This window comes from Petaurus breviceps, unplaced genomic scaffold (assembly GCF_028583685.1).
Source record: "Petaurus breviceps papuanus isolate PSGF00001 unplaced genomic scaffold, PetGlider_PUasm1.0 118, whole genome shotgun sequence".
Taxonomy (NCBI): Eukaryota; Metazoa; Chordata; class Mammalia; order Diprotodontia; family Petauridae; genus Petaurus; species Petaurus breviceps.
The window spans coordinates 23,593,448-23,606,330 of record NW_027185616.1 but is presented as its reverse complement, the minus strand read 5'-3'; the positions used below and the strand labels follow the sequence as shown (position 1 = coordinate 23,606,330).

The 12,883-nt window shown below is 38.6% G+C and overlaps 1 protein-coding gene and 1 non-coding gene across 4 annotated transcripts in view; one reads left to right on the top strand and one right to left on the bottom strand.

Moving 5' to 3' along the window:
• CEMIP2 (cell migration inducing hyaluronidase 2) overlaps positions 1-5,258 on the top strand; it is a 106,093-nt gene extending 100,835 nt beyond the window's left edge. For all 3 annotated transcript variants that reach the window (XM_069087056.1, XM_069087046.1, XM_069087051.1), the window contains 2 exons: positions 1,238-1,341; positions 3,337-5,258. In XM_069087056.1, the coding sequence (XP_068943157.1) occupies positions 1,238-1,341; positions 3,337-3,533 (301 nt within the window). In that variant the 3' untranslated portion in view covers positions 3,534-5,258. The remainder of the gene's footprint in view (positions 1-1,237; positions 1,342-3,336) is intronic.
• LOC138161616 (U6 spliceosomal RNA) lies at positions 2,795-2,901 on the bottom strand. The gene has a single exon (XR_011168409.1). It is a non-coding gene; the product is annotated as a U6 spliceosomal RNA (small nuclear RNA).
• Positions 5,259-12,883: the final 7,625 nt, after the last annotated feature.

The window sequence follows — 12,883 nt, the reverse complement described above, 5'->3', positions numbered from 1 at the left end:
TCTCTCTCTCTCTCTCTCTCTCTCTCTCTCTCTCTCTGTCTCTCTCTTCCTGTCTCCCTCTCCCTCTTCCTTCTCTCCCTATCCTCATCCTTTTTTCTCCTTCTTTCTCTCTCCACTACCCCGACCCTGGGATAAAATATCTTTTCTGCTTCCTCCCTTCTCATATCTTAGATTACTACACTTATGGAGGAATCCTTTCCTGAGCCTTATTCTTTAAAGTTTTATTGTCAACAATTCTAAAACACCCAAGACTTCAGCCTATGATATGGATTTTGCCACAGATATTCAAGATAGTTCTTTAAACTCACAAATCACCCTGCAGACAGATTATGTAGAAGTAAGATTTAGCTGTTCAAATTAATATTGTCCTAGGGCTACTAGAATTAACCTCTAGAGTAGCAGTTCTTTTTTTTTTTCTTTTTGGAAGGGGGAAGGCAGGGCAATTGGGGTTAAGTGACCTGCCCAAGGTCACATGGCTAGTAAGTGTTGAGTGTCTGAGGCTGGATTTGAACTCAGGTTCTCCTGACTCCAGGGTCAGTACTCTATTCACTGCTTCACCTAGCCCCCCTAGAGTAGCAGTTCTTAACCCTTTTTGTTCCATGGTCCCCTTTTACAGTCTGGTGAGGCCAATGGGCTCATTGTCAAAATAATGCTTTTTTTCAGAAAAATTCCTAGTTGAAGATAATTCTAAATTTCATTTAGAGGTTAATGAAAAAAAATGTTTATATTAAATATATAATCCCATTCAAGTTCACAGAATGCCTAAAATGCATCTAAAGATAGGTTGGGGGGGGTCCATGGATCTCTGATTAAGAACCCCTTTTTAGAGTCACTGAATTCTTGGGCAGATGTATGGAAGGCATTCCACAGGACTGCGCTGGGCAGCTCTCATCTATTCAGAGGTAGCCAAAGCTTTAGCATTTCTTGAGACTGTTTTTGAGGCATACTGCCGCTGAGATTCCTTGGCTTTTGAAAGGGAGTTGTGGCTGCTTCCATTACACCTTGGATATGTATTACCTATTAAAAAAGTCACAGCCTGAGCCCTTCACTAGCTCAACTTACCTAAAATATCTATGGCTCAGCCAAGTTTAGATTTTGTCTTTGCTGGGGATAGTCTATGAAAAGGTAAGGGGTATGAGGCTGGAAGAGATGAGGGGCATGAAAGGAAATTTGTGTGTATATAATAGATGCATTTCACTGAATGAAAATAAAATTTTCTAAATGTTTAAAAATATAGGTCAATTGTTCTACTGAGCACAAGAGGAGAAATTAAAAATCTGAATATTTCTGAAGCATTAATACCTCTGGGATTACACAAACCAGCTCATCTTCATAACAAAGGTTGGTATTTACATTTTTGTAGAATACCCTTAAGTTGCTTATGCTGTGTTCATTTTATATGTTCACTGGGAACTTAACTTGTCAATGAATGAAAGAAATAAAAATTAAAAGGTACACCCTCTCATTTTCTGCCTTTTCCATCATTAGCTGTTTATTACAAAAAGGGTCGTTTTTTGTTTAGTATTTTATTTTTTCCCCAATCGTAAGTGAAAAACAATTTTCAATATTCATTTAAAAAATTGAATTCCAAATTCTCTCTCTCCCTCCCCACCCTTCTCATCAAGAAGTTAAGCAGTTTAATATAGGTTATATATGTGTAGTCATACAAAATATTTCCTTATTAGTCATGTTGTAAGAGAAAACATAGACCAAAATAAAAAAAAAAAAACCCAAAAGTCCTTCAGGGTTGTCTTGAATTATTGTATTGTTGAGACTAGCTAAGTCATTCGCAGTTGATCATTTTATGGTATTGCTATTACTGTGCACAATTTCTCCTGGTTCTACTCATTTCACTTTATGTCAATTCATGTAAGTCTTTCTAGGGTTTTTTGAGAGCATCTAGCTCATTATTTCTTACAGCACAATTACTATTCCATCACAATCATATACAAAAGCTTGTTCAGCCATTCCCCAATTGATGGGCGTCCCCCCAATTCTTTGCCACTAGAAAAGAACTGCTCTAAATATTTTTGTATATTTAGGTCATTTTCCTTTTTTTTTTTTTTGTCTCTTTTGGGATATAAACCTAGTACTGGTATTGCTGGGGTCAAAGGGTACCATAGTTTTTTTTTTTAATTAATTAATTAATTTTGCTTTTTGGAGGGGGGAGGGTAGGACAATTGAGGTTAAATGATTTGCCCAAGGTCATAAAGCTAGTTTTTTTGTGTTAAGTTTCTGTAGCCAGATTTGAACTCAGGTCCTAGCTGCCCCTGGTATCCATAGTTTTATAAGCCTTTTTGAATATAGTTCCATAGTTGAATTAGTTCACAACTCCACCAATAGTGCATTAGTATCTCAATTTTCCCACATTTCCTCCAACATTTGTCATTTTTCTTTTCTACCATATTAGCCAATCTAATAGGTGTGAGGTGGTACATCAGAATTGTTTTAATTTTAATTTTTCCAGTTAATAGTGATTTCGAGCATTTTTTTCACTTTATCTGAAAACTTAATATTTTTTATCATTTTTCATTTGGGTAATTGTTCTTATTTTTGTAAAGTTGACTCATTTCTTCACATATTTGAGAGATGAGGCCTTTTTCAGAGAAAATTGCTTCAAAATTTTTTCACAGTTATGATTGCTAACTTTATTTCCCTCCATCCTATTTCCCCACATTTATTCTATTCCCTTTCTCCCTTTACCCTGTTCCTCCTTGAAAGTGCCTTGTTTTTTCCCCTCCCCCAAAATGCTCTCCTTTCTACACGCACCCCCTTCATCCCATTCCGCTCTTATAAAAATATGGAACGCTTCACAAATTTGCGTGTCATTCTTGCACGAGGCCTATGCTAATCTTCTCTGTATCATTCCAATTTTAGTATATGTGCTGCCAAAGCAAGCACATGAAAAGGTTCTTTATGAGACATCATACCTTTCAAAAGCATTTATTATGTACTTACCATATGCTGTGCACTGTGCTAGCAAGGCTGATATAGATCCAAGCAAGTAAGAAAGTCCCTGTCCTCAAAGAACTTCCATTCTACTAGAGGAAGCAAAATATAGAGAAGACCAATGGCCAGAGAGCAGTGTTGTGAACAGGAAGTCAGAGGGAAGTATTCTCCAGATGAAGGCCACCTTGCTGGACTGCAAACTTAAAAGTGAAAGGGTTTTTTAAAAGAAATGTATGGGAATGTATTTTGTTACTTGGGACAAGATGTGGGTGGTAGGAGTTAGTTTGCTGACATAAGGGAATGTGGTTTTTATGGCTATCTCTGGTTTGACCACCTTCTGGCCTTACGTGGAACTTTGTAACTAATAACTGGGTTCTTATGTTGCAGGGAGTGTAATATTCCTGGGATTCAGCGGAAACTTTAAACCAGCGTGGACTAAGCTGTTTACCAGTCCTGCTGGACAGGGCCTAGGGCTGCTTGAAAAATACATACCTTTACAGCTGGAAGAGTATGGCTGCAACAAAGTCAACGGTATCCGAAGAAGAGACTTCGAACTTTTCAAGAGAGCTTCGAGAGCACATTAGAAACTATAATGTAACTTAAGTGCTAGGGGAAAATGTGAACTAACTTATTTAATTTATAACATTTTAAATGACACTGTTAAAACCCGAGGAAACCATTTTGCTGTTTGCGACAGAAAGAAGCCTGAACTGACAGCTTCAACACCAGTCTGTGCACCTTTTCATTGTACAAAATGTTAAAGAATTTATTCCTATTTGTAAAGTCAGTTTATTCAGAGAGTGTCTCTTCTCCATTTCCCTTGATGCCCTTCCTTCCTCGCCCCCCCCATCCTAGTTTGTATTTACTGTAAACAGTTTTCTACTTTTTGTATTGTGGAGAAACCTGGGGTGTTCACAAGAATGTGCCTGAGACTATTGGGGGGCAAGTCTTGTTGTACCTTGGATTACTTGAAGTCTGACATTCAGTTGTGTGTCTTGTAGCCATTTGATCTCACCAGGTGGCACATGGAGATGATTCTTTTGTGCCTGTCCGCAGGCAGACTTTGAGGATTTCACATGTTACTGACTGACTTTATTCTTGTTGTTAGTTTCTAAGTGGCAGCTCAGGTGTGGCTTCTGTCCTTGTCAGGACATGGTCACTTTGTTCACTTTTACACTGAGTTTGTGGTGTGTGCATGCGAGCATGTGTGTGTGTTTGTGTGTGTGCATGTACATGTGTGTATGTGTGTGTGTTCAGTTTTCAAATAGTGAAATGGATTGGGAAGAAAGGGCTATTTTTGAGGTAATAATTTCTTAACCCATGAACATCAGGTGATTTTTTTCAATTCCAGTATTAAAGTTTGAAGTTGATTTGGACCATTTTGCAGCTTTAATCCTTAGCCTGCTCTAACTGTATATTTGTGTCTTGTGTGCAGTGCTAAGTTGGATATTTACATTTGTTACTCATATTTAATAATCAGGCTCTCTTTCTGACCTGTGACTTTTTAGAATCTTGGGCCCTGCTTGGGCTCCAGTGACGCTTAAACCTTTCTGCTCACAGATCTGCCTGAGGGTCCTAGGAAGATAGCTACCTCCTGACATGGTGATTCCCAAGGGTAAGGGAATGAGCTTCTGGATCTGTTCTGAAGCCCCAGATCTCATGGAAGAAATGTAGAACTAGACCTTTTTATAGTCTAGAAAGAGTAGATTATCCCGATTTATCACAGTTTTGAGATTTCAGTAGAACAAAGTGGTAACTGTACCCTTTTCACTCTGCAGCCATGTGCACGGCATTCTCCTAGATACTAAGGAGGGTTCCATGCAGCCAGGGCAGTGGCTAGACCCTGTAGGCAACAGACTGTATAGGATTCTAGAGTTAGAACTGGAAGGAACCGAGAGATAGAGTGACTTGCCCATGGTCACAGAGATCACACGTGTAAGAGCCAGGATTCAAACCCAGCTCCTCTGCTTCCAATCTAGTGTTCTTTCCACTGTATTACACGCTAATCCAATAGGAACAAAAGAATCAATATGTGGGTAGTTGGGTCCTTTGTCACTGAGTTAATCAGGTTTTTTAAATAAGACAAGTGAGGGTGGGGGTGGGGTGGGATTGCTAGGGGAGATAGGAGTTAGGGGAAGGGGCTGAGCATTAATACATACAACTTCACTTTCTTCAACCATATGCAGGGGTGGGCATGACAGTGCCTTGGAGTAAAGGGGAAACTGATGAGCAATCTGACTCTTCTATTATTTTACAGAGTACGCTACCTCAAAGTGCTACCAATAAAACTTTTCCAATTGTAAAAACACTGTGCTCAGTTTTATTCTTTTTTTAAAAAATGTATTTATTTACTTTTAGTTGACAACATCCAGTTCCACAATCCCTTGAGTTCCAAATTTTCTCCCCCTTCCTCTCCTCCCCCCCCCCTTGGCGGCATGCAATCCCATATAGGTTCTACAAATACCTTCACATTAAACATTAGTCAAGTTGTAAAGAAGGATTATAACCAATGGAGTGAACAGCAAGAAAGAAGGAACAAAACACAAAAGAGAGAGAGAGAGCAAGTCATTTGCTTCAGTCTGCATTCAATCTGCAGTTCAATCTTTCTCTGGATGTGGATATCCCTTTCCATCAGGAGCCCTTTGGAGTTGGCTTATAGTGTTGCATTGCTGAGAGGAGCCCAGTCTATCAAAGTGAGGCATCACAGACAATGCGTCTGTACAGTTCTCTTGGTTCTGCTCTCCTCACTCAGCATCAATTTATAAAAGTCTCTCCAGGTTATTATGTCTGTCTGCTCCTCATTTCTTAAATAGCACAATAGTGTTCCATTACATTCATATACCACAACTTGTTTAGCCATTCCCCAATGGATGGGCATCCCCTTGATTTCCAATTCTTAAATCAAGTTTGCTTTGAATGGGGATGAGGTAAAGGACTTGCTATGAGGCATGGTGGGTTGGGACTTGGAAAAGGGACACAGGTTGCTAAACTTCTCTGTGATCCACGTAGTTTGGCAGCTCTGTTTTGAGAGTAGGCTTTCATCCAGATTGACAAAAGAAGTCACTCATAGTGAGACTCCACAAGCTTTCTTTTTCCCAATTTTTTAATGCCACTATTCCACAAGTTAGATCATCAGTGACAGGAGTCAGAGTATAATGGGTGCTTCTTTAAGAAACCGAATGTAAAGACTTTACTGAAAGAAGGAAGGAGGGGCAACTGTCCACAAAGGAGAACTTTTATTAGGTAATAATGGAAACCACATATGACCTAAACCACAAAATACCCACAATGCCCTAGTCCTAGACTCTAGTCTAGTACCCTAACAAATATTTCTTTGTGATTAAAATGCAGTTATAATAGGCATGCTTTTTATTTGAGCATCTTACATTGCTTTATAATGCTTATCATAAATCAAAATAGTGTATAGTAGCAATTTATTTGGATAACCTTTATATGGATAGTCTTATCCACCACCTGTTAGCATTTTTAAAAACAAGGTTAGTCATGTAAATTGATCCATGCATTTCAAGCAGATGGTAGCTCTCAACCAGATGAGGTATTTGGTTGATTCCTGCTCTCCCACCCCCCCCTAAAAAAAATGTAGTACTATAATGAGAAATGCAAGGTGATCTAAGTGTCCTTGGCCTCTGTTTTAAGGTGTTGTTGAAAGATTGCTTTCCTACCACCTGAGAGATGACAAATCAAACGCAGTTCCCTTGATATTGGAATGAGAGATGAGAGGCTGAGTCTACTGTGTGGTATTTGGACCTCAAGCAGTCTCAGAGCTGATGTTTAGATTCTCTAGTATTTATGGCCCCCCTTCTGTTGACTTCATCAGAAATGAACACTTTCTCACACCATTAACTGAATATGTTCAATTTAGAGAAAAGGGGTGGGTTGGAGGCAAGTGGTGGGGAGGAAGAACAGATCTTGAATAACTGATACTTTGGCATTCCTTAAGAGATTAAAAAATACCTTCATCTGTATCCGTTCAGCTGAAAGGGTTGTAAGGTCATAAATTTAGAGCTGGAAAGGACCATAGAATAGTTCTAAAGAACTAAATACCTCTGTGCCTCAGTTTCATCATCATACAAAACATCCTGTCTTTTCGTAAACATGAGGGAATACTCCTGCCACCTAGAATGTTGACAGCTTTGGCAGAATCCCAGTTATCTCTGCTAGTTCTGGCTCAATGTAAACATCATGGACAATCCCAAATTTTCATTAAAGTCAATTGTTTATTTCCTTTGGTTATTTGGCAACAAATTAATAAAAAGTTAAACTCATAATGAGTAGTATGGCTAGATGGGACCTTAGATCATTCCATCCAACCAAATTTTTTTTCAAATAAGGAAATTGGGGTCCAGATGAACTCATTTTAAGTTAGCTTTTCAGTTCTCAATTGCTTTTACTAGCCCTCTGTACCTCCCACTTTCTCTAGGAGATACTGATACAGAGAAAGGTAACTAGAATATGAATTAGAATTAGGTAGAGGAAAGTCTAGTCATGGGCAAAGTTGAGACATGGATAAAGAATGGCTTGAGATGTTCCTTATCCTTTCTGCACTGTCCTTCCTTATTTCTGCTAATAGTCCCCTCTCTCCTTTCCAGGCTAACCAGGTCCCAGAACTAATGCATCTTTTCTACTTTCTCTCTTTCCCCCACTCAAAATGTATTCTTCCTATGTTCCACTACCTCAAGTCACATCTCTATTAACCCTTGCCAAATACAAACTATAGGTTTTATGGTTGATATAGTCATCTTTCAGTTTACAAAGCCTTTTTTTCTTTTTTAGAAAAAATTAAATATTTTATTTGTTCCTAATTACATGTAAAGACCATTTAAAACAGCCATTAAAAATTTTGAGTTTAGGGGCAGCTCGGTGGCACAGTGAATAGAGCACCAGCCCTGGAGTTAAGAGAACCTGAGTTCAAATTTGGCCTCAGATGCTTAACACTTACTAGCCATGTGACATTAGGCAAAGTCACTTAACCCCCATTGCCCTGCTCTCCCCACTCCAAAAAAAGCAAAAAAAAAAAGATTTTGAGTTTCAAATATTATCCCCCCCACTCAATCTTTTTTTTTCCTCCCACCAACCCTGGGCAGTGGGCAAGGATTACTAACCGCATTTAACAGGTGAAGAAAGAGGCTGAGAGGGGATGAAGTGATTTGTTCATGGTCATGTAGCATTAAGAGCAGCTGGGTGTCACAGTGGAGAAAGGGCTAGGCCTGGAGTCAGGAAGACTCATCTTCCTTAGTTCAAATTGGACCAACGACGCTTACTGGTTGTGTGATCCTGAACAAGTCACTTAATCCTGTTTGCCTCAGTTTCCTCATTTATCAAATGAACTGGAGAAAGAAATGGTAAACCACTCCAGTGTTTTTTCCAAGAAAACCTTGAATGGAGTCACAATGAGAAATGACTGACCCACAACATAGCAATCAGAGCATGTGTAAACTCAAGTTACCATTCTCTTAAATGCTTTTTTAAAAAGCTGTAGGATATCTCCATGCTTGGTAGCAAATTAATGTCTTTTCCCTCCAGGCAGTAGGCTAATATGTTTCCCTGGGGAGGCAGCATGGCAAAGTGGACAGAGTACCAGACTCAGATCAAGAAGCTTCAAGAAGGACTGAATTTAGATACTACTGCCAGCCAACCTGGAGTCAGAAGAACTGGATCTGAATGCTAAATACCTGATGCCCACTACCTTTGTGGCCCAGACCTAGAACTGGGATCCTGTGGTGCTAGGTCTAACACCTTCAGACCAATGCAGCTGTTGCCACGATGTCTTTCTCAAAGTTGTCTCCTGTGTGTCCTGGAAAGTCCTCTTCATTGCAATCTTTCAGTTACATCACATTAGGTTTATTTCAACAGTTGAAAGGAAGGCATTTAGTAATTGTAACTTTCCCTTGCTACAGTTTTATGATGCAAACTATATTGTTGTAATTCATTGTGGTTCTACATGAGATAGGTCATGGTCAAGGCTAGTCAAGTCTCCCAAAGAATCCAAACCTATTAGTGGATTCCGCCATGTTTCATCCAAAGAAAGAGATATAACAACAAAAAATAATTAAGCTGTGACCAGAATAAAAAAAAATCTTTGTCATATCGGTGTCCTTGATATATTTTGCCTCTAGTTTTCAACTCTGAAAAATTCTCATTTGTCATGTGGTTGGATAGAATGAGCAGTTATTAAGTGTGTGTCAGCCACTGTGCTAAGCCTTTTACAAATGTCTCATTTAATCCTCAACAACCTAGGGAGGTAGGGATCCCAAGTTTATAATTGAGGAAACTGAGGCGGAGAGAAGTTAAGTGACTTGCCCAGGCTTGTACAGCTAGTAGGTATCAGAGGCTTGATTTGAACTCAGGTCTTCTTAACTCTAGGTCCAGCACCCTATCCAGTGTGCCACCTAAGTGCCTCTCTGACTCTAATTGTATCGATGAATTTTGTCAAGTTGCTTCCCTCTCTGGAACTCAGTTTCCTCCTCTATAAAATGAAGATGTTGGATTGGATCAGAAATTTTTGAAAATTTATTTATTTACTTTTAGTTTACAGCATTCAATTCCACAATCCCTTGAGTTCCAAGTTTTCTCCCCCTCCCTCTCCTCCCCCTCCCCCCCCCATGGCAGCCTGCAATCCAATATAGGTTCTACAAATACCTTCCCATTAAATATTAGCCACATTATAAAGAAGGGTTAAAACCAATGGAGTGAACAATGAGAAAGAAGGAACACAAAAGAGAGAGAGCAAGTCGTTTGCTTCAATCTGCTTTCAGACTCGGTAGTTCTTTTCTCTGAATATAGATTGGATCAGAAATTTTTAACCTCTCCGTGTGTCATGGACTGTCCTGGCAGGCTAATGAAAGCCAATGAACCCCTTTTCAAAATGATGTTTTGATTTTTTAAGTCTACAATTAAAAGAAATGATAAATTTCAGTTAGAGGTTAGTACAAATAAAAGTGTTTTTTTTTTTTTTTCCCATCCAAGTTAGTAAAGATCCTGAAATTTATTCATAGACCTCTTGGGGGTCAATGGACCCCAGGTTAAAAATCCCTGGATGAGATGATTTTTAAGGTCCTGGTCAGATTTGAAAGTACTGATTTTTCTCCCATTTATGTAGCATTACTGTAATTAATCGAGTAGGAACTCCGTTGACCATTTTATTTGTATATTAAACACTTTGTCACATCAAGTCGGTGATCATATATTAAATGCGTGCCACATGCCAGGCACTGTGCAAAAAACTAAGAATACAGAGAAAAGTAAAAATAATCCTTGCCTTAAGGGAGTCTACAATCTAAAGGTGGCGAGAAAATGCAAATAACCTCATACGAGAGATTATGTGCATGAGTATACATGTATTATGTGTATGATTATATATATATACACAGAGAGAGAGAGTAAATTAGAGATAATTTTAGAGGACATTTAGTATGCTGATTATTGAGGAATGAGTTCAAGTAGATGAACATAATCTCCAGGGGATCTGGTATAAAGGTAGGGGATGAGCAGGGATTCTGAGTCTTCTCATGCTATGGAGGTTCGAAGTAGGGACTTGTCACCAATTCCTGAGTTGCATTAAGAGTGGAGTCATTGGAGGACTCAGGCAGCTGTGTCTTCTTGGGAAGGAGATAAAGCAGACTTACCCTCTAGGGGTGAGGCAAGTTGTATCTCAAACTAACTAATCCCAATAATAACTTTATCATCAGGTTTGTTACGTCCTAATCTACTAAAGTAGTTTGTGAATGGCTCCTGTTGCCAACCTAACCTTTTGCTTTTCATTTAATCTATTTAAAAAGCCAAATCATTAGTCTTCTTTGGTCTTCATGCCAATTTTACATCTCAGATTTAAAACTAAATGAGAATGTAGGGGTAGAGAGAGGCAGGGCAAGGAAATGCCAGTTTTCCATTTTTTTTTTTTTTGTAACCTCATCAAGCAAAGAATATATCTGAGACACTAATCTTACCCATAATGCTATTCATGTCATTCCTTTTGCTCAAAATCCTTCAGTAGTTCCCTATGATGAACAAGTAAGGTTCAATCTCCTTAGATTAGCATTTGAGGGCGTCTATGACCTAATTTTACTCCCATCTTTAAAGTTGTTTTATTTTCCAAAGTTTAAAAATGGCTACATTTTGTTTTTACCTAGTAGCCATATCCTAACTAATATCTACTGCCTTACCCTGGTACATACAAAGTATATTGGAGGAAAAATCAGGCCAAATTGCCTTTTAGATTTTTCAGGAATTATTATTTTGGAGTCTGTGAACTATTAAAAAAAAGATAATTATATTTAGATATACTTGGTTCTCTTTGTAATCTTGTGTATTATTTTTTATACTTTTAATAACATAATTCTGAGAAGGGGCCTATGGGTTTTACCAGACTGCCAAAAAAAGGTTAAGGGGGGTGACTAGGTGGCGTAATGAATAGAGCACTGGCCCTGGAGTCAGGAGGACCTGAGTTCAAATCGGCCTCAGACACTTACTAGCTGTGTGACCTTGGGCAAGTCACTGTTAACCCCAATTGCCTTGCCTTCCCAACTCCAAAAAGAAAAATAAATAAATAAAAAGGTCAAAGACTCCTATATGACAGTGATTGCAACTGATGGTACAAGTCACTTTCTGCTCTTTGTTTATGGAAAGGTTGGACATTTGTTTTACCCTTAATCAGTTAGTATCAACATTGCTCATCCTATTTGATCTGAATGTTGTTGCCTTTTATTTGTATCACTGTAGTCTTTGTGTGTATTATTCTTTTAGTTTTGCTTTCTTCACTCTGACTCATGTCATTTAAGTCTTCCCATATTTCACTGACTTCTTATATCTATTATCCTTTAATAGAGTCTTTTTAGTATTATCTCATGGCATAGCACTATGTAAGGTATACTCTAAACTCTAGGCAAACTGGACTGGTCTATCTTCTGAACATGCCCTGGGTTATCTCGTCTCTTTGCCTTTTTCTCTTTTATTAGATCATGAAGTTAGAGCTGAAAGTAACTTTTGAGGCTAAGGAGCCCAGTTTTACAAATGAGGAAACTGAGCTCCAGACAACCCAAGTGACTTGCCTGGGATCAAAGAACTTATCAGCGTCTGAGGCAGGATTCAAACACTAGCCTTCTGGACTCTAAGTGCAGTGTTCTAGCCCCTATTTCTCTGTATTCTAGAAACAGCTTTCTGTTTCTAGAACGCTTGAATTTTCTGGAATGCACTCACTCTTCTCTTTCCGGTAATAGCCTATGTATCCTTTAAAGGTCAACTCTTACGAAGTCATAGTGGAAAGAGACTAGACTTGTTATGAGAAGGACTTTTGTTTTTTATCTGCTAGATGCATGACCTTAAGCAATTATTTTCCCTTAGCCTAGAATCTCACAGCACCAAACGCTCATAGGATCATAGATTTCAAGCTTAAAGGAACTTTCAAAGTCATCTCTTAGGTCCCTTCCCTCTCTGACATTAGAATCTAAATCTATATATAAAAAAAGAATCTAAATCTATCTACATTTTATTTGTCTATCTATGTCTGTCTATCTCATCAGAAATGATCAAAAATCAGTTTCTCAGATCTAATATAACATTTTATTTTGAACTTCTCTAAGGCACTGTTGCATGTAATGCATGGCCTAAAAGTCCTCTCAAAGAATTCTGGACTCTAATAGATCCAGTCAAATGCAGGAGTCTGGCCCCAAAGGACCATTTGCTCTGGGGAACTGTTTTATATATTCATGACATATTGATGCTAGGTTCCCCAGATATGCATATCAGGATCCCTAACAGCTGTGAAGCCTAAATCTATCTACATTTTATCTGCTTTCCTTCCTTCCTTCCTTCCTTCCTTCCTTCCTTCCTTCCTTCCTTCCTTCCTTCCTTCCTTCCTTCCTTCCTTCCTTTCTTTCTTTCTTTCTTTCTTTCTTTCTTTCTTTCTTTCTTTCTT